This window comes from Anabrus simplex, chromosome 2 (genome assembly GCF_040414725.1).
Source record: "Anabrus simplex isolate iqAnaSimp1 chromosome 2, ASM4041472v1, whole genome shotgun sequence".
NCBI lineage: Eukaryota > Metazoa > Arthropoda > Insecta > Orthoptera > Tettigoniidae > Anabrus > Anabrus simplex.
The window spans coordinates 1,105,966,561-1,105,990,618 of NC_090266.1; the positions used below are offsets into that span (position 1 = coordinate 1,105,966,561).

Consider the following 24,058-nt stretch of genomic DNA (forward strand, 5'->3'; position numbering starts at 1 on the left):
ATCACTTTCCTTGTGCTCATAATAATCTTAATGTTAAGAACTCATCAGTACTTGAATTTAAGTCCTACTGGCTTTTAGTAATGCTGCTTTTCTGTACAAACCTGCTCCCTTACCACAAATAGGACAGCCTGATGCAGGTTTGAGATACTTCATCTGTTAACATTCTTTAGCACATCGGTCCTTCAGTTCAGTTGATACGAAGCTAGTATCTTTTCCTGAAGAATTTAAAGTCCCTATAGAGGAAGAGCAGCTCTCGCTGCTGGATGGGGGCTTCATTTATTCCATTCCTGACCCGGTCGAATGACTGGAAACAGGCTGTGGATTTAAATAGATGAAGACCAGTATGGTTTAATTTGAAAGTTGGTGTAATATACTTAAAAACTATACTGTCTAAACATGGTACATAATATACTGTCTAAATGTGGTACATACTACTAATTTCTTTAAATTCTAACACTTCACTACTAATTAGTTGAAAACCGTCTTAATTTGACATGAAATATCACAATTAGTAAGGTTCCAGTAAGTGTATTTGAAAGAACAAACTCTAAATTTTGTGTGGCCAACACCTCCTGCAGACCTCCCCATAGTAAAATAAAATGCTATAGAATATTGAAATTTGAAATAGAATAACTACTCGTGCAATTCTTCAATTCCGATAGGGCAGGACACCAACTTATGCAGTTTAAATTAAACATTCAACCTCTTTGTAAATTTCTTTACAAAGCAATCAAGGCTTGTAACAGTCTGTGCACATTACGGACAGTTAGGCTGATGACACACGGAGCGGTTTTTGCCGAGTCGGCGCATGTTTCTATTGTATCAGATGGGATGAAACAGACACAGCGGTGCTCGCCAATAGGCGGCAGAATTGCCGACTCGGCCTGTCATTTAGCTGGCGGTGCAGCGAGCGTTTTGAAGACTTTGTGCGCGCTCTAGCGCTACTGATTTAATACCTTCATCTGAATCCTGGCCGACTTGATTCGTCGCTCTAGCGAGGGATCCAGTCAGCCATGGCTGAATTTACGCGGCGATTGCATCATTGGTAGGTATTCCAGTATTAGATATCATGAAGTATCTTTGAAATTCAATAATATACACGTAAAAGGACTTTTGGAATAAGAATAAGAACAATAATTCATTTTTATATAATGTTAGCTAGCTTCCTCACCTAACGTCGCGCTCACTAATGTGTTTTGTCCACTGCCTGCTCGATCTGCATCTAAAATGACCGCTTATAAGCAGTCATCGGGTGCGTATCGAGCAGGCAGTGGTTTCGTCGCAGTCGGCAAAAACCGCTGTGTGTATCGATCAGTCGGCGGCCGACTCGGCAAAAGCCGCTCCGTGTGTCATCAGCCTTATACAGTAGTCAGCGATGAGTGCATAAAGTATTCATCCATCACACAGACAAGGCTCACCTAAGATTTGTATATGCTATTTTAAATTCACCGATATTTTAGTATTGTTATGACATGACATTTCATACTTGCATTTTAGCTGGATGCAGTCGTCATTGAATTTTTATACTTAATATGTTCAAAATCCTTGTCACAATTTTAAGGTCTATACATTTATTTTTCGACTGAAGATGTCCTGATAAAGGACGAAACCTGTATCGAATTTTAATGCCGTTTTCATAAAGACAGGCAATTTGTATTGTAAGGGTGGAATGTATGATTAAGAATTGCACAAGTAGTTACTTACGACAATACAGGCTTTACAATGAAGTTGATTTCATGTAATTAAAATAGAATGCCAAAACTACTTACCAAATTACAGCAAAAGCTAGAAATGCTCTCCATTAGCCTGCAGGCATATGTTGAAGCATGAAATGATACTCCTGTTCACCCTTTACATATCAGACACAGGAATTTTGAGAATTTCACTATGGGTTGTGTTTGAGATTTTCTGTTGTGTGTGAATTACTTGTATATAGCTTATCCTTTAAATAACAAATAAAGTTGCAGGGCATTAAATTGATACTGCAGGCTGGCCATAAACCTGTGCTAATAATTATTAGTTCCCTAAAAATGTTACACACTGCAGTTGAGTTCCCTGTTATATGATCTGTAGCCCCATTTTGTTGAAAGTACCCAGTGTTTTTTCCTCTTTGTCAGGTGTGTGGGGAAAAGACATTCAGGATCAACTCTATACAAGTCAGAATTTATGATCTCTTACACTAATAGTGCACCAAAGACCAAGTTTGTGGGTGTGAAGTGGAGTTTCACAAGTTATTCTCAGGTTTTCATGGACCTATACTGGTTATTTTCTGTTTTTACCCACCCGTTAAAATGAAACCTAGTCCGAAATGGTACCATTGCAGAGTTTACATCACCACTGTTCACTGACTGAAGAAACAAATTTTACCATAGTGTATTCTAGTGGCAGGACATTTTCAGCTTAACGTTGAACTTCTGTTACTTTATACAGTCTAAAATTTCAGTTTTCCCATTGCCCTCTGTACAGTAAAATACGAAACATCAGCCTGTTGTGCAAGTTTTCATAAAGAGTTCCTCCTGGATTACTCCAGTTGTTCTTGAACATCTATAGCTTTTCATCCATTAACATTGCTGGTTCCTCAACAGTTTTCTGATTTAATATTATCCCACACAACTGAATTCAGTTTTTCTTATTCCATCTTGGCTTAGAACTCGTGCACTGGGAAACTCCTCATGAAATTCCCTTCATTCTTCCAACAGATTCGTGCTTTCAGAAGCTGAAATAAACAAAAATACGCTGTTCAGTAGTTATCTCTTAGAAGCAAAGAGCAGATAATGTGCACCCAATAATTAATTCAGCTCAGGTTGCTGACAGGCAAGTTAGGTCAGCATGTTTTTGGCTGTGAATTTTGACACCCTGAGTCATCGGCAGGTCCCCACTCATCTTCCATCAGCAGGCTGTGGGAATCTACGGATATGACTTGAAACTGTGATATGCTGAACCCCACAAAAATTAGGAATGACCTCTTTAATTTCTGGAGAATGTCATTTTTTTTTCTCCTAGAGTGAAAACTTTCCATATCTTCACCTTCTTTAATAAAGTATTCATGAAAGTAGTATTTTTACATTACATTAAGGAGTCCGACTCGTTGGCTGAATGGTCAGCGTACTGGCCTTCGGTTCAGAGTGTCCCGGGTTCGATTCCCGGCCGGGTCGGGGATTTTAACCTGCATTGGTTAATTCCAGTCGCTCGGGGGCTGGGAGTTTGTGCTGTCCCCAAAATCCCTGCAACTCACACACCGCACATAACACTATCCTCCACCTTAACAACACGCAGTTACCAACACATGGCAGATGCCGCCCACCCTCATCGGAGGGTCTGCCTTACAAGGGCTGCACTCGGCTAGAAATAGCCACACGAAATTATTTATTACATTAAGGATTATTTTCTGCAGTTATTTCCATGTTACATTTGCAAATTACCGAGCTCGATAGCTGCAGTCGCTTAATTGCGGCCAGTATCCAGTATTCGGGAGATAGTAGGTTCGAACCCCACTGTCGGCAGCCCTGAAAATGGTTTTCCGTGGTTTCCCATTTTCACACCAGGCAAATGCTGGGGCTGTACCTTAATTAAGGCCACGGCCGTTTCCTTCCCACTCCTAGCCCTTTCCTGTCCCATTGTCGCCATAAGACCTATCTGTGTCGGCGCGACGTAAAGCAAATATCAAAAAAAAAAAAACATTTGCAAATTATGACCATGTGTGTCGTAGGGTAATCTATTGAAAGCACATCTTGCTAAACTACTTCAGTCTTTGGGCCCTCATGTTTAGAGATATAGCAGGGATTCCCAAACAATGTGTTGTTTACATATTGGTATGTCGTGCAGCCCTTATGGGGTGTGTTGTGAAATTTTAAAATCTAATAATTTTCATAAAGTCTCTCTAAAATGTATTTTGTTACCATAAGGTAAATTTTGTTTTGAGGCAGACTGTACCAACGATTTGTCAGCACCTGCTACAATAAACAGAATGTTTGGTATCATCAGAACACATTGTTTATTTTCAGTTTATCCATTGCAGAGGATAACACTACAGCTATTTTACCAAATTGCTGTATTTCAGTTATGGACAAATTTATGTACTGTAAAAGACAACCTGATGAAATTTGGGTTTAGGCAACAGCAGTCATTGCAGTGCTGTTTCAAGTAAATTAGCAGCAGTTCTCTTCAGAATTCACAAAAACTTGCCATAAATACGTTGATGAATAATTGGTTTTACATGGAGTGGAGAAGAACATAAATAGAATCCAGAGTCCTTCATACAGGAAAGTATTTTCTCAAAGCAGTCATTGGTTCCAAATAAACTTAAGACCTTAATAAAATTATCACTCTCATGTAGCTTTGAACCAAGAAAGTGTTTTCACTTTTTAAAGATCCATAAGAAATCCTTCGGTGTGTTAATAAAACACACATGGATGTGCAACACTGCATAAAGTTTAATTATGGGTATTATTAAAAATAAGTGGGTGTTTATTGTCATTAGTCAAAAAAGGTTAAGAACCCTGTGTTAGAGAATGGTTTTCAATGATCCTTTTTTTTTAATGCCCCTTTTGATCATTATTTTCAGGCCATGGAGCAAAATCATAAGTTTCAAAAATTTAGTCAGTTTCTGGTATTGGCCGATAGAGCACTGCCTGGAAATAAAGTGGATTCGTATTTATCCAATCCATATCTGGCAGATGGCCCTAAAGCAGTGTTCTCCCTAGGGCCATTTTAGTGGGCGCACCGCCCTGCCGTTTTCATAAACCGCCCGACTAACATAACCTAGATACATGCTAGTTATGTAATATTAATACAGGGTTGAGTCATTGTGTGCTCCAAATTAAAATGTAAATACTGTAAAACATTTATTTAAATGATAAATCTTCATTATTGTCAACATAATTGCATCAATTACATCGGAATTTAAACGATTAGGTTGACTAGGGCATAGTGTCGTGCGCGAGCGGGTTCTTGATTAGCATGGAATCGCATGAGAGCACTCTATTCCTCACGACGTCCTCATGGCGGGTGTACGGTAAGCCCTGGTGTTTCATTATGAATGAGCAGTAGAACACTAGAACATCTTGTTCGTCAAAATAACACTAAACTAGTTTACCTGTGTGATATTATTGTTAATGCCCTCTGTGGATCATTGGTAGAGATAGCGGGTTCAACCTTGGCAGAGGTCGTCTGATTTTTGAAGGGTGATGCTCCATGTTGTATGATGTCGGCCTGTAAAAGATCTCTAGGGACATATTTGGTGTTTACCTGACAAAATTCATTAAAATTCAGCCTTAGACGCCCAAGAGAGATTCGGTTAACTCTGCCATCTAGTAGGTCTAGAGTAGGCTACAACGGAATGCCGAAATTGACAAGGTAGCAGCCAGATGGCATCAAATTAAGATGTTTGCATACGGTAGCTGAGGCCATGTTGTTGTTGTTGTTGTCCCAAGGGGAATAAATTAACTTTTTACATAGAATTCCCTGCCCGGCTACTCATTCCCGCCACCCGGCTGACAAAAATTTCCTATCTTCCAAAAACTTCTGGGTAGAACACTGCTAAAGATAGCCAATTCAACATCAAAAGAACTGTGTGCATCTCTCTTGTATGTTGGCTGTCATGGTGAAACCAGTTTAAGCGTCAATTTGGAGAGCAGTAAATTTGAATTAGTCACTTTCATATCTTAAAATCATGTTAAGAAAAGCTATCCTCTGAAGAACTTTCATCTTCGAAACATTGTTCATGACTTGACCAATTGACCTGTGATTAAAAGTGGACCAAAATTGTTGGATACCATCTGGAAGCACCAGGTTTCCTTCTCAGTGTGGATAGAACCAGACTCTCTACTTCTCACAGAATGTTTACTTAATCTAAGAGACCACATTGATTTCTAATTGTATAATCCCAGAAACTATATTACCATTTATACAAAATCGAGTATAGAAGACTACAGAATAGAGCGTGGAGAAAATAGAAATCAAAAGAATCTTGCTGAGACTGTACAGAATGACAAAATTAAAAAGAATTTATGTTGAAAATTGTGATGAGGGAATCCCCATCACGGTGTGTAATGGCTTGGGGCTTGGGAAAATAGTTATATTTTATCTCATTACTACTTTCCGGTTATAGAGCGAAGTAGCCACATGTGTTAACACACTATGGCTAAGGAGTTAAGCTCTGCATTGAGGAGATGAGCGAGTTCGAAACCCACCATCGGCTGTCCTGAGAATGGTTTTCTGTGGTTTCCCATTTTCATTTCCAGGCAAATGCCAGGACAGTTCCTATTCCTAGGCCACAGGTGATTCTGTTCCTTTCACCTCATTACCCAATTTCATTCACCATCATACATTTTATCTTCATTAGCTCTTTAGCTGAGGTTGGCCTCATATAGGGCATGAAGATAGATATTTTGATATTTGGTTTGATCATTTACACTGTACAAATAGAGTATTTCATTGCTTCAGTGTACAAAACCAAGAAATTTCAGTGAATGAAAATTACAGAAAGGAAAAATACTTGTAAGATTTTTCCCATTAAAGATATATAATCAAAAGGTCTGTTCTTGTGTGAAATACATTTAATACCAATTCATTCAGTTCGTCCTTAGTAGAACATTTAAATTATTACTATACCTGAGTGGTGCTTCTCCCCTGCTTATTGTGCGAATATTGAACCAGGTAGCTTATTGTCTGCTGTAATATGTTACTATTTTGAGCCAGTAATGGGAAAAGTATCCTAGAACTTGAAACAAAGGGACATTCCAGAATGTTTCTGCGGTAATGCGGAAAACCTCGGGCGGAAATCTATACTCGAGATTGTTGCCATATGCCTCTCTCACATTCAAGAAAGAAAACATTAACTTGTGTCATAATTTACATCACTTATCTTGTGCATGATCCATTGTTACTATTTTACTGTCCTTTTCTTTCTGATACCCAACTTTCAATCAATACATCATCTCTGCCAAGATAATAAAATCTTCCCAGCCAGCTTACTTGCCCTAGAGTGTATCACAGAATTAGTGTTTCAGGGTGCTTGCTGTCTCCCATAAGGCAGCTTACTCACATGCTCTCTTCACTGGGTGTATGATCGCATATGAGTTTAAGTTTGAGGTTTTTCAGCACGTTACAGTTCTGCTGTATTGCTATAGGTCCACATCCCACCTAGAGTCTGTGTGGAAAGTACTTATACCAGAGTGTTTAATATAAAAATAAACAGTCCTAATATAAATTCCCATCATTTATAACATCTTCCACTTGATAATATTGTGATATTTTTCTGCCATCTTTGGTTATATTTATTTATTTTCTTTCCGTGTTAATAATTGAGATTCTCTGCCACTTCAGAGAATTACACATTGTAATTTCTGTGTGCATTGCCCCCATCAATGCACAAACAGAGGCATTGAAATATATTTAAAATTGATAGTAATAATCTTGAATTCATCAAAATGAAAGATTCATCAAGAAGATAGAGAAGTCGGAGGGACGGTAGAGCGATGAAAATAAGTGTAATTGCAGGGAGAATTGTTCAAATTACTTCAATTGTTTGTCCTTCAAGTAAATAACGATGGGTGAATTTATTATATAATAAGCTTCCTAACTGTACTAGGCTTTGTGTATTTCCCTCCAAAATTATTCCATTTACCACAAGTTCTACAAGTAATGACTGAAACATTCAGCTGCATAGGCTGTGGTATAAGGATTGACACATTAATTCGTTAGTATGTGTTTGTGTACATCTGTATCAAAATTGTTGTTTGAAGAGAGAGTACTTTTATCATAGCCTATTTTCTTTTGGTTAAATTTATAAAAATTGTTTTGCTACAGAAGCGATGTGGTACAGACATAGCAATTGGTATTATTCTGCTTCATAATTGTTCATAGGAGAGTTGTGCATGTTGAACCCCTAAACAGATAAATGCATCTTATTTTGTACTTCATTGCTTATGGCATCCTTCAAAGTAGTTATTTATTTTCCTGGTACATGGTGATTACAAAGCATGTTGTTCAGCGCATTTTATACAAACTCAATCTTGAACACTTAATTATGTATGTCCTTTTATGAAAGAACTAGCTGTTACCTGCAGCTTCACGTGCGCGTGGATTTCATAATTTGATAATAGTAATCGTTCCTCAGTACTGCACTAAGACATTATCTGAAAATCACTGAAGTATAAAAAGTGACAGATAAAAACCTCTTTGTAAACTACGTTTGTGGCATTTCTTTTTGGGGGTAAGATGACCTGGCTACTGGCAGAGCTAACTCTGGAACATGCGACATACAACTCTACATGTGAGAAACAGTCCTCTTCAGCATGCACAGTACTGCACGGAGTACTTCAGTTATGAGCGTGTAATGTACACCCCTCGAGGCGCTATCTGATAACGTGCTGCTCTTATTACAATACGGATAAATGCTTACCTCTAAAACGTTAAACCCATCATTGGCAGCGACACTGTTTTTCTCTGCTAAATTGTCTGCATCACCGTTAGTGATATATTCTTTCTTTCTTTTTCTTTTCAGTTGTAACACCAAATCCACAACATTCTGGTCGCTATATAGTCTGCTTCAGGATCATTGGCATTTAGCCATTCACTAAACTCACTCTGTTCAATATTTTCATAACCTTGATTTTTTCTAAATTGTTTTGTAAGTTCTCTTCTTCATTGACCTTGTCACAAAGCACAATTCCATTGGAGTTTGTTCTAGCATTTCTGTAGAGGACTTAATGAAAATAGTGTTTGGTTATACAAATATAAAACATTTTTCATATTTGTTTTCAGAATCACTGCTAATGCCTTTTGAAACTGTTACCCTTTCCTCTAAGGGTTGATGTTTGGTGGAAGTAATGTCATAATAATTTTACCAGTACTTGTGTTCTGAGGGTGGATTGGTGTACTATCAAGTAACAAAACAGCTTTTTTTTTGAAAAAAAAAAATTGGCAAGACTTTTACTTTAAAAATTAATCAATGCTGGAGACAAACTCCTTACGGAACCGTTCCGTGAACAAATCAGAAGACTCCAAAGATTTTGTTTTGGGTTGTAGACAAGAATGGCTTGTTCTGAAATGTCGTTTGAAGCCCTAGGCTTCTGTAATGCACATAACCCTCAGGCGATGAGTGCCTGCAGTATTACTGCAGACTAAAATGGTTATTTGCTGTAGACTTTTTCTTCTTTTGAAGCAAGATATATTTTAGTAACATTTTAAAATTTAATCCAGTTTTACCTGCATCAAAAATTGATCTTTTGTGTGCCCTTGCCAAAAAAAAACAACATTGCATTCAGTTTTAGATAAATCCACAACATCTGCGTCTGCTGATAATTTCTTGCCACAGGCATGTGACTACTCCCACATCTACAATTTCTCAAAGTATCTAATATCAGCCTTCAACCGTATGACTGTCTCACCTAATATCTCAAAGTATTCTTCTGTGTTTTCTTGAATAATTAAACTGAATAAGTTTTCTTATCACATAAAAATGCAGCCTCATTCACTTTCGTCAATATTTTAAGCATGTTTGAAGTTAGTTCTCCGCATAAATTCTTCATTTCTATCCAGTCTGATACAGTAGAGTTACCAGTGCCATTCCGCTGCTTCTCTTTGCAAAATGTCTCCTTTTAAAGAAATTCTTCCCACTGCTTTCAATTTTTCTTCAAGGGTTATCACTAGGGACCTTAGTCAGTTATTCCAATCCCTAACTCCCCTTCTTATAAACGAATGTTTGCCCCAATTTGTCCTCTTGAATTCCAACTTTATCTTCATATTATGATCTTTCCTACTTTTAAGGACACCACTCAAACTTATTCGTCTGCTAATATCATTCCACACCATCTTTCCACTGACAGCTCAGAACATAACACTTAGTCAAGCAGCTCGTCGTTTTTCTCCCAAGTTTTCCCAGCCCAAACTTTGCAACATTTTTGTAACGCTACTCTTTTGTCAGAAATCACCCAGAACAAATCGAGCTGCTTCTCTTTGGATTTCTTCCAGTTCTTGAATCAAGTAATCCTGGTTAGGGTCGCGTACACTGGAACCATACTCTATTTGGAGTCTTACCAGAGACTTATATGCCCTCTCCTTTACATCCTTACTACAACCTCTAAACACCCTCATAACCATGTGCAGAGATATGTACCCTTTATTTATAATCACATAAATGTGACTATCCCAATGAAGATCTTCCCTTGTATTAATACCTAGGTACTTACAGTCATCGCCATAAGGAACTCACCCCATCAATATAGTAATTAAAACTGAGAGGACTTTTCCTTGTGAAACTCATAACCTGACGTTTAACCCCATTTATCATCACACCATTGCCTGCTGTCCATCTCACAACATTATTGAGGTCATTTTGCAGTTGCTCACAATCTTTTAACTTATTTATTACTCTATACAGAATAACATCATCTGCAAATAGCCTTATCTCTGATTCCACTTCTTTACTCATATCATTTATATATAAGAAAACAAAGGCCCAATAATACTGCCTTGAGAAATTCCCCTCTTAATTATTACAGGGTCAGATAAAGCTTTGCCTACTCTAATTCTCTGAGATCTATTTTCTAGAAATATAGCAACCCATTCAGTCACTCTTTTGTCTAGTCCAGTTGCACTCATTTTTGCCAGTAGTCTCCCATGATCCACTCCATAAAATGCCTTAGACCAGTCAGTCGCAATACAGTCCATTTGACCTCTCAAACATTTCAAACAAAATAGGTTTCACTTGCGTGTTGGACATACCTTGTAAGCAACTTTCTGAGTAATAGATAACTAGATACCAGTATTTTACACAAGCACTCTGCCTGGCTGTTTCAAGAAAGGGATGGAGTGGGACATTCCTTTCACCATCTAGGCAGCTAATAGCCTGAGGTCAGTTTCATGAGGAGTTTCTTCAGTTAATGTGTTACTTTATTCTTAGTCTGCATACCCTCTTCTCAAAATGCCTACAAAGAAGAGCATCAGAAAGTATTTATGGGTGTCGGGTAATAGTGATCCAGTCAACTGATGGCGTATATTTGTCAAGTATGCTCGAAGGTAGTGAAATGTGAAAAGAAATTTCAACTTGAACAACATGCAAAAACGACTGCACATATTACAGAAAAGAAGGGAAAGAACACCACACTAAAACTACTTCTTACGCATGTAAAACAGAAGCTTCCACTTCATACTTTTTAGCCAATCTTGTACAGCTTTAGTATGCAGCAATATTCCATGAAATAAATTACACAGTCCAGTTCTGCAATCATTCTTGAAGAAATAATATGTAAACCAAAATATCCCAGGAAAGATGATTCAGACAGATAGTTAGTACTTGGGTGGAATTGGGTGTCTTTGCCAGATGTATGTTCAGAACCTTTGGTGCCAGTGTGTAAATTTTTTCCCGTCACTTCATTTGATGCAGAAAGGTCATTCTCGGCCTATAGAATTATCTTGATAGACAATAGACATAATTTGTCTCCAAAAACATTGAGAAACTTGCAGTTATCTATTGTGATGCTTCTTTCTGCAGTGAATGATACATGTATAAAGTGAGTGAATAAAATTGGCTTATTCTTCAGTGCATATTTTTCAATGTTTAGTGCATATTTTCTATTTTTAGTGTGTAATTGCATGCATTAATACTTTTTAGTGCATAAAGGTCAAAGTCTACTTCATTTCATTGACAGGGTGTAAAGTGGAGAAACAACAGAGGGCACACTTGACTGTGCAAAGTACTAACAGTTTCGCTAGAACAATATTACAATGAACCTTTGTCTTAGCTCTTTTCTTTGGAAAAGAAAAATATTCTTCCAAAAACCAAACTACTACAGTATTTTAAATTCAAATATGACTGCATAATGGACATAACTTTTTTTTTACAATAACGTTTCAAACTATTGCCTAACATTGTTATTCCCAGGCTTCCCCTGATGCAGGGTTTTGTTCTAGTCTGTATATTCCTGTTCAAAAGTTGTATTTTGACCCCTCTAGGAGCTACTTTAGTTTCTGTGCAATGTTTTGAATCACCTGGTACCGAGCTCGATAGCTGCAGTCGCTTAAGTGCGGCCAGTATCCAGTATTCGGGAGATAGTAGGTTCGAATCCCACTGTCGGCAGCCCTGAAAATGGTTTTCCGTGGTTTTCCATTTTCACACCAGGCAAATGCTGGGGCTGTGCCTTAATTAAGGCCACGGCCGCTTCCTTCCCACTCCTAGCCCTTTCCTGTCCCATCGTCGCCATAAGACCTATCTGTGTCGGTGCGATGTAAAGCAACTAGCAAAAAAAAAAGAATCACCTGGTGTAAGGAACTGTTATATTCATGATTTAGTTCTTCTTCCAGGTTGAACCGTGTTGTTTTCTGTAAATGTACAGAAGAACTAAATAATTCTACACACCATGGAAGCTTCACTCCGAAGATATTATATTCATTTGTTACTGCAGATGGTAGCATTGTACAGTAGCCATCTTTGTTGGTTGTTGCATTCCAAGGCAAAAATTTAACAAGCAAAACTCCTCCCTGTTACTTGAAACCATGCACCAGATTTTCCTGGTAGTAACTGTCTGTCTGAATTTCTTCTTCACTGGTGACGTTGAATGCCTTCAATCCAAGGGTTGCTGCTTTGATTCAGAGATGATGTGGGACACCCATGTCCCATCATTTAGCTCATAATCACCTAGCCTATCACCTGAGAAAGGCCAGTGCACTGCCCATTTGTTTAGTCTTGTATTCTTCAGCGAGATCTCTTGCATTAATCGTTCACACAATTTTTGAAATCCTATGCGATCTGTCACAATGTGCTAAAGAATGGGCCTTGAATATTGTGGGAAAGGCAGAGAACCGCAAATTGTGTATAGCCTGTCATAACTAGAGCCCAGATTATATGTAATATAACAATGAGAAAATATGTACATAAATATGTAGCTAAAATTGACAAAATATGTAGTTAAATAATATGTAATAAATAAAAAATATGTAACTTTATATCCAAGCTTTATTTGATGTATTCTTGTAGACAGAAAAGGAAAGGGAAAAAAAAGTTAAGAGTGCAGATGTTATTCAACCTCTAATTTTTATTTGGTGGCGCAATTAATAACTAAATATTTTTTCAAATTTTCTGCGGTCATAGAATGCCTTCTGTCTGTTAGGATGTTCTTATATATAGAAAAAGACCTTTCAACTTCACATGAAATCACTGGCGTGTACTTCAAATGAGGAATGATATTGGAAGATACGTTCTCATTCTCAGATACCTGCACAGACTCACCGTTAACTATTTGGCATACATTTGAAAAAAATAATAATCCTGGTATATTTTTCAATACATCATTGAATTTTGCTGAAACAGGCTCACCGATTACTCCCAGCACAACACTCGATTTACCAATTGCATCTTCCACTATAGACATAGACTTCTGGAGGGTCAGTCCCGAAGTTTCCAGTTTTGTAATGCTGTTCGGAATCCTACTAAAATTGCTTGTACCGAGCTCGATAGCTGCAGTCGCTTAAGTGCGGCCAGTATCCAGTATTCGGGAGATAGTAGGTTCGAACCCCACTGTCGGCAGCCCTGAAAATGGTTTCCCATTTTCACACCAGGCAAATGCTGGGGCTGTACCTTAATTAAGGCCACGACCGCTTCCTTCCAACTCCTAGCCCTTCCCTGTCCCATTGTCGCCATAAGACCTATCTGTGTCGGTGCGACATAAAGCAACTAGCCCCCCCCCCAAAATTGCTTGTGATGTGTGCTATCAATGAGGCCACCTTTGAATCTTGAAAGACACTCTTACAGTATCTATTAGCTTCACCATGATGGCCACCAGTGGTCCGTATGGACTTAATTACTGTTATTAATTATGTCAAGGTCTGCCTCTAGTATATATACTAAACCATCAAATACATAAATATATATAAGTACATTTTTCGAGAATTAAAATTCTCTTCTTCAGCTATTTTATGTCCTAACAAAATACTGGATAAAAACAGTATAACAACATTAAAAGTTCAAACATGAATATCAGTGATGTTATGTCCAAAGTCCTGTAAAATGTATGTATATGGTACTAAAATTGATCTGGTTGACAATTATCTAATGTTATTGTGGTGTGGCACCTTTGACCTTCACAGTCCCACTGCCCTTCATGGGTCTCAAGTTTTATATGCTTAGTGAAGTTAAAACGGTATGGGTCCACCTATCCAAAATAATATCTCGACGCATCTAACAAATTATTGTATTCATTTTCGGAGATCAAGCCTACCAGGTTAAATTGGACTTACTTTGTTTTAGATGCAAATGTCTTACAGGTGTGTGTGCACTATAAGCTCAACCAGCAGACTCTGCAGAGTTGCAATATTTGCGTAGGAATCCTTGAAACTTTGGCACACCAAGTTTATACCATGGTATGTTTGCAGTGACCACTGCCATGCACAGATCTTTATTATTCACTGGTAGAATACGAAGAATGTTCCAGTGCCCCTTTTGTAAGAAGAACTAGTTTCTTCAATGGAGAATGTTTTTTTTTTTTTTAATTTCCTTTGGCCTTAATTTAGGTACAGCCCCCAGCATTTGCCTGGTGTGAAAATGGGAAACCACAGAAACCATCTTCAGGGCTGCCGACAGTGGGATTTGAACCCACCCTCTGCCGGATTCAAGCTCACAACTTCACACCCCTAACAGCACGGCCAACTCGCCTGGTACCATCCTGATTTCCTTGCTCTGAAGCAGGAGGCAGAACACCGCCCGGCTACCATAACCTAGATATCTACTCATTGCATAATATTTCGAGTTGCTTTACGTCGCATCAACACACATAGGTCTTATGGCGACGATGGGATAGGAAAGTGCTAGGAGTGGGAAGAAAGCGGCCGTGGCCTTAAGGTACAGCCCCAACATTTACGTGGTGTGAAAATGGGAAACCGCGGAAACCATCTTCGCTGCTGCCAACAGTGCGTTTCGAACCCATTATTTCCAGATTGTAAGCTCACAGCTGCGCGCTCCTAACTTGCTCGGTTTTCATAATATTAATACGTATTTCAGTCATTGAAAACCTACAACCTCTCTTCCAGTCAGTGACCGGGTCAGGGATATCTTGCAGCGAGAATAGGAATTGTGCTGGTTGCCAAAGCCTGTCGCACTCCTCTGGGGCAATGATTAATGACTGATAGATGATACGATAGTGGAGTGTTGCTGGAATGAACGATGACAGGGAAAACCGGAGTACCCGGAGAATAACCTGTCCTGCCTCCACTTTGTCCAGCAAAAATCTCACATGGAGTGACTGGGATTTGAACCATGGAACCCAGCAGTGAGAGGCCGACACGCTGCCGCCTAAGCTACAGAAGCCAATATGTGTTCCAAATTAAAATGTAAACACTGTAAAACTGTTTATTTAAATCAATAATATTCATTATTGTCAGCATAATTACGCGAGTTACATCGGACTTCAGCTCATCACGTAGAGTCGTGCGCGAGCGGTGTCTGGATTAGCGTGGAATCGCATGCGGGCACTCGATTCTGTGGGACGTAACAAACCCGTCTGGCTCTCCACAGCAACCGAGTGATTATGAACGAGCAGTAGAACACTAGAAGTTCAAACTACTCTGTTACGTCTTCTTTGTGATAACACTGAAATCGTTAATTTTTGCTGTTATTGTTTACCTGTCTTAATATTATTGTTAATGGTCTGAGGGGAATAAGTTGAAATTTTATCATAATTTTTTTGTAGTATTTCCCGCCCGGCTACTCATTCCTGCCACCCAGTTAACGAAAATTTCTGGGGAGAACACTGCACTCGCTCTTCAGAGGATTATAACGTGCCTTTTATGGAGTGGGAACTCTGGAGCGCATTGGCACTTTACAAGGACACAGCTTCCAGATCAGATAATATCCATAACCAGATGTTGGAAACACCTTAGTGAGGATAGCCTCCTATATATTCTTGGGGTGTTCAACCAAGACTCTCCTAGAGTCTGACAATGATCCTAAGTATTTAGGAGGTTACAAACCTGTTTGTCTCACTGTCTGTGTAAACTATTTGACAGGATGGTGAATAGATGACCTTTGTGCTGTTTGTAGGAAAGACTACTTTTTTCAGAGTACCAATGTGCTTTTTGAACTGCTCTCTCCACTACTGACCCCTTGGTACACCTGGAGAGTTCTATCCAGGATGCTTTTCACAGAAAACAGCATTTGGTGGCATTTTCCTCAAATTAGAAAAGGCCTAGGAAACCGCATGGCGATATGGCATCCTTTCAGTCGTGTATCAGTGTAAATTCCAAAGTAATTTGCTGGTTTTTACTGTGAATGTTTTTTGTCCCTCCGTCTATTCCACGTTCTAGTAGGCAGGGAACATTTATACTATTACGTTCAGTAAAATGGAGTCCCATAGGCATCTTTTCTCAGTGTCACTCTGTTCGCGGTTGCCATAAACTGTAATGTCGTTGTTGCTGGTTCAGCAGTAGTACAGTCTCTCTGTGTGGACAATTTTGCTCTGCATTATAGCTCACAAAATATGGCAGTTGCAGAGCAACAATTACAATAGACTGTTAGGAGAGTGGAACAGTGGACCTTAGAACATGGCTTTCAGTTTTCATCTGCAAAGATCTCTGTTGTTCACTTCTGCTGGAAGCACACTGTTCACCCCCCATCCTTAGCATTATTTAGTGAGGGGGTGGGGGGAGGGGGTAGCTCTTCCTGTAGTTGACACATACAGATTTCTTGGGCTCCTTTCAATAGTAAATTAGTGTGTCTCTCTCTCTCTCTCTCTCTCTCTCTCTCTCTCTCTCTCTCTCTCTCTCTCTCTCTCTCTCTCTGTCTGTTATAAATCAGGTTTCTTAGTGGCACTTCAAAATATTCCTTTTCATAGTGGCATGCTATGGGGGGCAGCTGATGCTCCTACTATTTTATTGGGCACGTGTTTTATCCCGGTTAGACTACAGCAGTGCAGCATATGGTGCAGCAAGGCAAAGTGTCCTTGTGAAACTGAATAGTATCCAACACAGCAGAGGTAGGTTGGCAACGGGAGTATTCCGTACAAGCTCCAGTGCTATCTAGCCTGCTTGCTGAATCTGGTGTGCCACCTTTACACCTGTGGTGCCAACAGACTATTGTCCTAGGCTGTAATATTGCAACAGATACCACATCACCCAAACTATTCCTGCATACGTGCATATTCCACAATGGAAACCACCGGCTGTATGCTGCTTAACCATGAGCAATGCATTCGGTTGGTATATGCTTGGATAGCAGATACAGATATTTCTGTGTACCTTCAGCTCTTTTTTTGCTTTTACGTCGCATCGACACAGATAAGTCTTACTGGCGACGATGGTATAGGAAAGGCCTAGGACTTGAGAGGAAGTGGCCATGGCCTTAATTAAGGTACAGCCCCAACATTTGCCTGGTGTGAAAATGGAAAACCATGGAAAACCATCTTTAGGGCTGCCGACAGTTGGGTTCGAACCCACTATCTCCCGGATGTAAGCTCACAGTTGCGCACCCCTAACCGCATTGCCAACTCTCCCGGTGTTCCTTGACTTAGACAACCAAGTAATGAACCCCCAAGACAACCAGAAATCATTCTCGGTCTGCACACCAGCATTAAAGTGAAGAGAGATCCCTCTATCGTAGATTCTTCCTATTCGTCATTAGCCAGAATTAAAGTTCAGTAGATATTTACACGGACGGTTTGAGAGAAGAAGCAAAAGGTGGTTTGTTCATTGTTGATTTGATAATAAGAGGTTTCTTTTTCCTCTGCCAGAAACCTGTAGTGTGTACACAACAGCTCTATGCTATCCTTCAAGCTCTGCGGTACACTCTGTCCAATGCGTGTTGGCAGTTTCTTCTGTGTACTGACTCCTTGCGTTCACTACAAGCTATTGATGCATTTTTCCCGCAGTACCCTCTGCTGCAGCGGATCCAGGGCCTGCTGGCCGGGTGTTGGATTGCTAGCACTAGAATCTTATTTTATGTGGCTCCTAAGCCACATGGGTGTAGCGGGAAATGAGTTAGCAGATAGAGCTGCCAAGGAAGTGGTCACATTGTCCCCATTACCATGAAAGTTCCTGTCAGTGATATTCATTCTCATTTGAGACATTTGGTAGTGTCCCATTGGGCAATGGAGTGGCATTCCATCCCTCTTTCAAATAAGCTGAGAAGGATTAAAGGAACTAAGAATGTATGGAAGACTTCCCTTTGGGTTTCTCGGAGAGAAGCAGTGGTATTATGTGTCTTCACGTGAGCCATGTTATAGTAATGCACTCCTACTTACTGAAGGGGGAAGACCCCCCCAGTATGTACAGTTATCTGACCGTAGTACACGTCCTTATGTAGTGCACGGACCTGGCCAATCTGCACAGTCATATAAAACTTCCGAATACCATCTCCCTCATTCTATGAGATGACGAGCAGTCAGTTGACCTAGTCAGTTTTGAGATGTTGTGGCCTGTTTCATTATATTTGAGTGAAGTTTGCATTTGTTTTTAATTTTTCTTTTAGTAACTGTTTTTTTAAATTCTGTTTGCTCTGTTTTAGTCTGTCTTTGTGTATTTTTAATTTCTTTAAACTTTTAATTGGAATGAAACATGATTTCATTTCAAAAGCAATGCCTTCTTCAATTTTAGTACATTTTAATCTATTTTAAAATCATTTTATAAGAAAATAAGACATTGCAAATTAGATCTGATTATTTTAAATTCATAATCATTTTCTTCATTTTATGAAATTCTATTTGGTGGATAAATTATCACCATCATAACCATCAATTTCCTTTCATCTCGTATCATTAAGGACCGATGACCAGTGGCGAAGCGTGAACTAAGTAAGGGGGTAGACAGAGATTTCTTTTATTTAAATTGTTTTAATCATATTAGTATATGGAATTTTGTTTTCGACGCATACATCTGTATTCAGTATTATATTAATGACTCTGAAAATAAGACAAACCCTATAACAACCTATAACCCTACGTGCACTTGCTTCATTTTTAAATATAGACGAAATAGGCCGCGGGAGTTGTCAAGTAACAACATACTTTTAGAATAAAAATAGCAATATATTTCATTGTTACCAGTATATAGATTTAATAAGAGAAATAAGAAATAAATAGTTTTTCGTACAAGTCACCTTAAACAATATTCTTGTAAATGAGTTTCATCCGCCTGTCCTTCATTTCGGCAAATATATCTATTACTCTCGCCTTGAAGTCAGGCGTCTTGCTAAGATTCCACAGAAATTTCTTCTCTATAGCTAGAGTTCCCAAGTTAGACAGTCTCTGGTTGGTCATCCAATTCCTTAAATAGGTACGTTTTAATTCGTTTGAAAGCACTCATAGCGCGTTCACTAGAAACTGACTTTAACGGAATATACAGCATCAAGTTAAGCAGTTTTTTTCCGTATGCGTACTCTGAAGTACCTTATTAAGACTGGAAGACAATAGTTGTTGGAGTTATAATACCGCAATTAATATTGGCGGGCAAGAAAATGCACGTACTTGAAGGGTTTTGATGCTGTCATTCATTTATTAGGTGTAAGTTTACTATACTTCGTATTTAAATATTAATTTATTTTTAGACGTGTCTTATAATAAAGTAAATTCAAATTAATAACATTAAAAACATGTGTAAGAGCACCTTTATAAGAGAGATCCAAATACTAGCCAATGAAAGCAAGAAGAGACGCTGGTAAGTCTGTCTACTGGGCGGAGACATCTCGCTATAGGAAAGTCCTAGTTCCACAGTCAGCACCTACAGATAGCGTTAGTGTTGCTCTATCTGAAAGCTTTGAAAATCAAAGGGAAAATACACAGAATGGACAGCGTCTACTTTCGCCTACGTGCTTCGTGTTACTGACGCGAGCCTTAGCATTGCCGAAGTGAGACGAAAATAAGTAAAGCGGGGAATACAGTAATGTCACGAATCTGAAAATAATTAATGTTCTAAAAAATAATTGATTTAACTAGACAATATTTCTTTCACAAAATTTTAAGGGTACACGCTGTCTACCCTGTCTCCCCTGACGCTTCGCCCCTGCCGATGACCTAGATGTTATGCCCCTTCAAACAACAATCATCATTATAATCGTGATCCCCTAGCACCTGTCATCAGCCCCATAACTCCCACTCATGCTGTGGAAAAAATAAGGGATGGCAGTGATGTACTGGGAGGCTCTATGAATAAAAGAAAGAAAAGTGGACTCGTTTAAATTTTTAGTCTACAGACTTGCATTTATTACTTTTAATTACAAAATTGTAGTACATGACATTATCAACACCTTAACTTCATTAAAACCTGCATATTCTGAATATACCAGAGGAATATTAGATCCAAGGTATGTGCAATTTTGCTGCAAAAAGTTTGGAAATTTAAATTTCTGAAAATTAAACGGAATATTGTGAACTTAAACCAAAAATTTTTTCTCGATAGGGGAGATCAGCAACAAACAAGATTTAAGAAAAAGTAAAACCTTTTAAACCATGACTTATTTTTATCATTTTTTATAATACCAACTTAGTATTCCAGGAGTAATATCTTCCCAGTCATTATAATCTTTGGATATATTTGTATGCTCAGATTTAAATAATTAGCTCTGTAAAACGGTATAAATAAATCTCTGCAGTTATTTACATTACCCTAACTTCAATAAGGAACTACCACTAAATTTCATACTTTCTTTTTAATTGTGAGAGTTCAGTCTTCTGCAGTGGTTAGATGGTCAATTATTTTTCACTGAAATAGTCTTCCTTGAAGGATTTTCACAATAAATATTGGAACTGGGAAAGGAAGCAGAACATTTTGCCTAAAGTGAACTGGAAGGCTTCCTGGATAGGATCTTGCCAATAATTGGGTGTATGAATCATTGTCATACATCCTCTTAAATGAAGTTATTTTTTCCTGTTCATTGCTAACCTGGCGTGTAATCTCACCCCTCTCTTGGAGTCTGTTATTCTACTAATTCTGACATTAGTCAAACATTAGCTTAACTGTTTGTTCCTTTCTGCTTATTTCCAACCTTAGTAATGCTATCTAATGTCCATTAAATGCACAGTGATTTTAATCATTACGACTGATAGAAGATTGAGTTCAGGTGAATGTTTTGTCACAGATTTAAAAAAAAAAGGAAAGACTGTACTCTATAGTATGAAAATTGATTTAAGGTCAGTTGTCCTTTGCTCATTGTATCAAGAACACATTTTCTACTATCAGTACTCATTGCAACAGTTTTCACACTTACATTTTTCTATTACTCTTCCATCACAATAATAGGGATTAATATTTTTGTTGTCACGTAAAACTTAATGAGATGATTTAGTGTTATTATTAGCATAGAAGTAAATTGCTGTTAGGAATTCCTAATTGTCATTATGTTAGATATCGTAGTTTGTGACTTAACATTTGGGGTTGAAAACCCAGTTCATAACTTATAATAGTCCTTTGATTTTGTCTTACAAGAAAGTAAGAATACTGTGGTAGAAAAGGGACTTCTGTCTGTTGGTTTGTGTGATTTCTACCCAGCATTTTTTTCCATCTACAGCAGTATGAGTAGGCAGCATTTTTGTGCAAGTATCAAGTAACATTTGGGTACATTTCCAAATGGTAATACTATATTCTTTTTCTTCAGTTATCTGTGAAAGGAAGATAGTTACTTTAGTATACAGTGTATAACTTCTTTTTTTAATGAGTGAAAGATCACCCTATTTTATTTATATGGAACTACAAAATACTTTACTTGAAAGCCAAACGTCCCTTACAAAAAAAACCTGGGTAATACAAGACTTAGTAAAAGAAAAATGTACAGTTGGGCATGACTTGTTACCTACTTACAATTGAAGGAAAAGGAGAAAACTAAAGTAAACAGTAGTTAATTCCAAACTCATTTTTGTGTAATCAGATAAAATAGTATAGCTAAATTCAGAGAATCCTTGTCACTAGTACTCTTGGTTATATCTGCCTCGTGGGCAGTCTGTACTCCTTTGAAATTGTATTTGCCCGCAGATACCAAACGTCGAGTGTACGACCAGAGGCAGAGAGTCTCCACCAGACCTGCCAGAAGCAGCTTCAATTTCCGTGGCTTTTTTGAGACGCCATTCCATCGTTTCTTTGGTATTTGCAAGGACCTCATACGATTCTTCTTTGCCCTTCCTTAATATTTGCTTGCAATATGACCACAGTCCTGCCCACTAATAATTTTGCTTTTCAGTAGTATTCCCCTTGTTATCCTTCATTAACTGGAGGAAATCTCTCATGGTGATCCATAACAACACAATTCAGATTGGAAAACATTTCTATGATAATTTATGTTAATGTAAAATCAATTGTAGTATTTGTTGCTGGCTGACAGATGTGAGTGTCAGTTGTATTTGTCATACAATTTCATTCGTAAGCAGTAGTGTGTGCAGAGTTTCAGATAACTCCCATTTCTTCTGTAAGAACAGCGTTGCAGTATTGTGTAAAGGAGACAGTTCAATAGCATTGGATGTACAGTCACTGAATATGTACATGGCTCTAAAATTCAGATGTTTATGGATGAGCAAGCTGGCATATTGTACAAAATGACTGCAGGATGTATGGCTCAGTATTACATGTACATAAATTTAGTTATAGTTTCTCTTTTATATTCATTTCATTTATTAGACTAGACATAAAAGAAATACTAAAGCTTGAAACTGGATAATTTAGTTTTATTTTGTTGAATTAAATTATTACTTTTAATCCTGCCTCTCAAATTACATGCCTTCATTAACCTAAAATAAGTGAAGAATAAATAGTCTGTCCTGTAAATGCTTATGTTCCATGTTGACTCAACGTGTTAAGATTACTTTTTATAATGATTTCTCTGGCAGACAAGAATACTTTCAGATGCCTAGTTCTTTAACGAATTTAAATATTAAGTCAGTTTTGGCTGCTTCCACAATAAATTTTCCATGTACCTTCAGTGCTGTATCTCTGATCCCTCTAAGCACACTACTACCACTAATTTGTGCTGTTTTTTGTTGTTGCATGTGGGTGTTGGGTGCCATTAACAGGTCTGTTGGAGCTTCTGGCCTTCTAATGTCAACTAATTTTCAATAGCATAAGTTATTATCCTTTGTTATTTAAAACTTTTTTGTGTGTTGATGGTTAATATTGAATTTTTTTAAATTAGTTTGTGTATATCAAATTAGGAATCATTGGCATGTTTAAATTAATTTTCAGTCTGAAAACAACTTCTTTGAATCATGTCATTTTTCTTCATTTAAAAATGGTTTTAGCTTGAATGCCACTTTCCATAGTTACTATTTTGCTTTAAATATTTATAGACTACAAAAACTGTATTCATTTGACATAGATCGGAAGTGAAAAATAATGTACTGACTTGTACTACTGTTTAATCATTAGACATACAACATCTTTTCATTTGCTATTGTTAGATACCATTCTTGCACTGTGTGATGTATAAAACCTTAGTAATGCTGTAATTGATGGCATATGGTATAAGAATATTTTTTTAATCAAGCCGATAAATTTCACATATATGGGCTATAGCATTAAGTAGTAAAATACCATTGTTTTATTTTCCTATTACAGTAGCTCTTAAGTTATAGATTTGGGAATGCAGAAGAGTATTAAAGAATTATTTGCGTAGAAACTACACCATCTGAGCAAATTTCTTCATTTGAAATGTGCATAGTTCTTTCCATAATCCTACTTTCTTAAAAAGATATATATATGTGCACTCGTGTTTTTAAACACCAGAACACCTTGAAAGACTAGAGATCGGAAGTTCATATCCACAGGACATGTGCATTAGTATGTTCTGGAGAAATAAATAGCATTTGAACCTTGTCGACCCTCAGGTTAAAGGTCCATATCGATATCTCGGCGCACCACCACTGACTGGTAAAATGTGCCTGCGGCTCTCCTTGTCACTATAAATCGAAGGTAACGGATCAGTTAGCAGACATGCAGGATGCCTCGCAGGCATATGTGAGAACGTGCCATCAGATGAGTGAGTTTGAAAGAGGGCGCATTGTTGGCATGAGAGAACGTGATGCATCCATCCGAGAAATTGCTGCTCGTGTAGGACGAAGTGTGTCGGGAGTGCAATGGGTGTGTACAGAAT

At 38.1% G+C, this 24,058-nt stretch overlaps 1 protein-coding gene across 3 annotated transcripts in view; it reads left to right on the forward strand.

Moving 5' to 3' along the window:
• Positions 1-24,058, forward strand: part of LOC136864722 (dnaJ homolog subfamily B member 6-B) — a 346,776-nt gene that overhangs the window by 254,533 nt on the left and 68,185 nt on the right. For 2 of the 3 annotated variants that reach the window (XM_067142061.2, XM_067142060.2), the window contains exon 5: positions 21,952-22,059. The exons of the other annotated variant lie outside the window; for it this stretch is intronic. In XM_067142061.2, the coding sequence (XP_066998162.1) occupies positions 21,952-22,059 (108 nt within the window). The remainder of the gene's footprint in view (positions 1-21,951; positions 22,060-24,058) is intronic. 3 annotated transcript variants of the gene reach the window in all.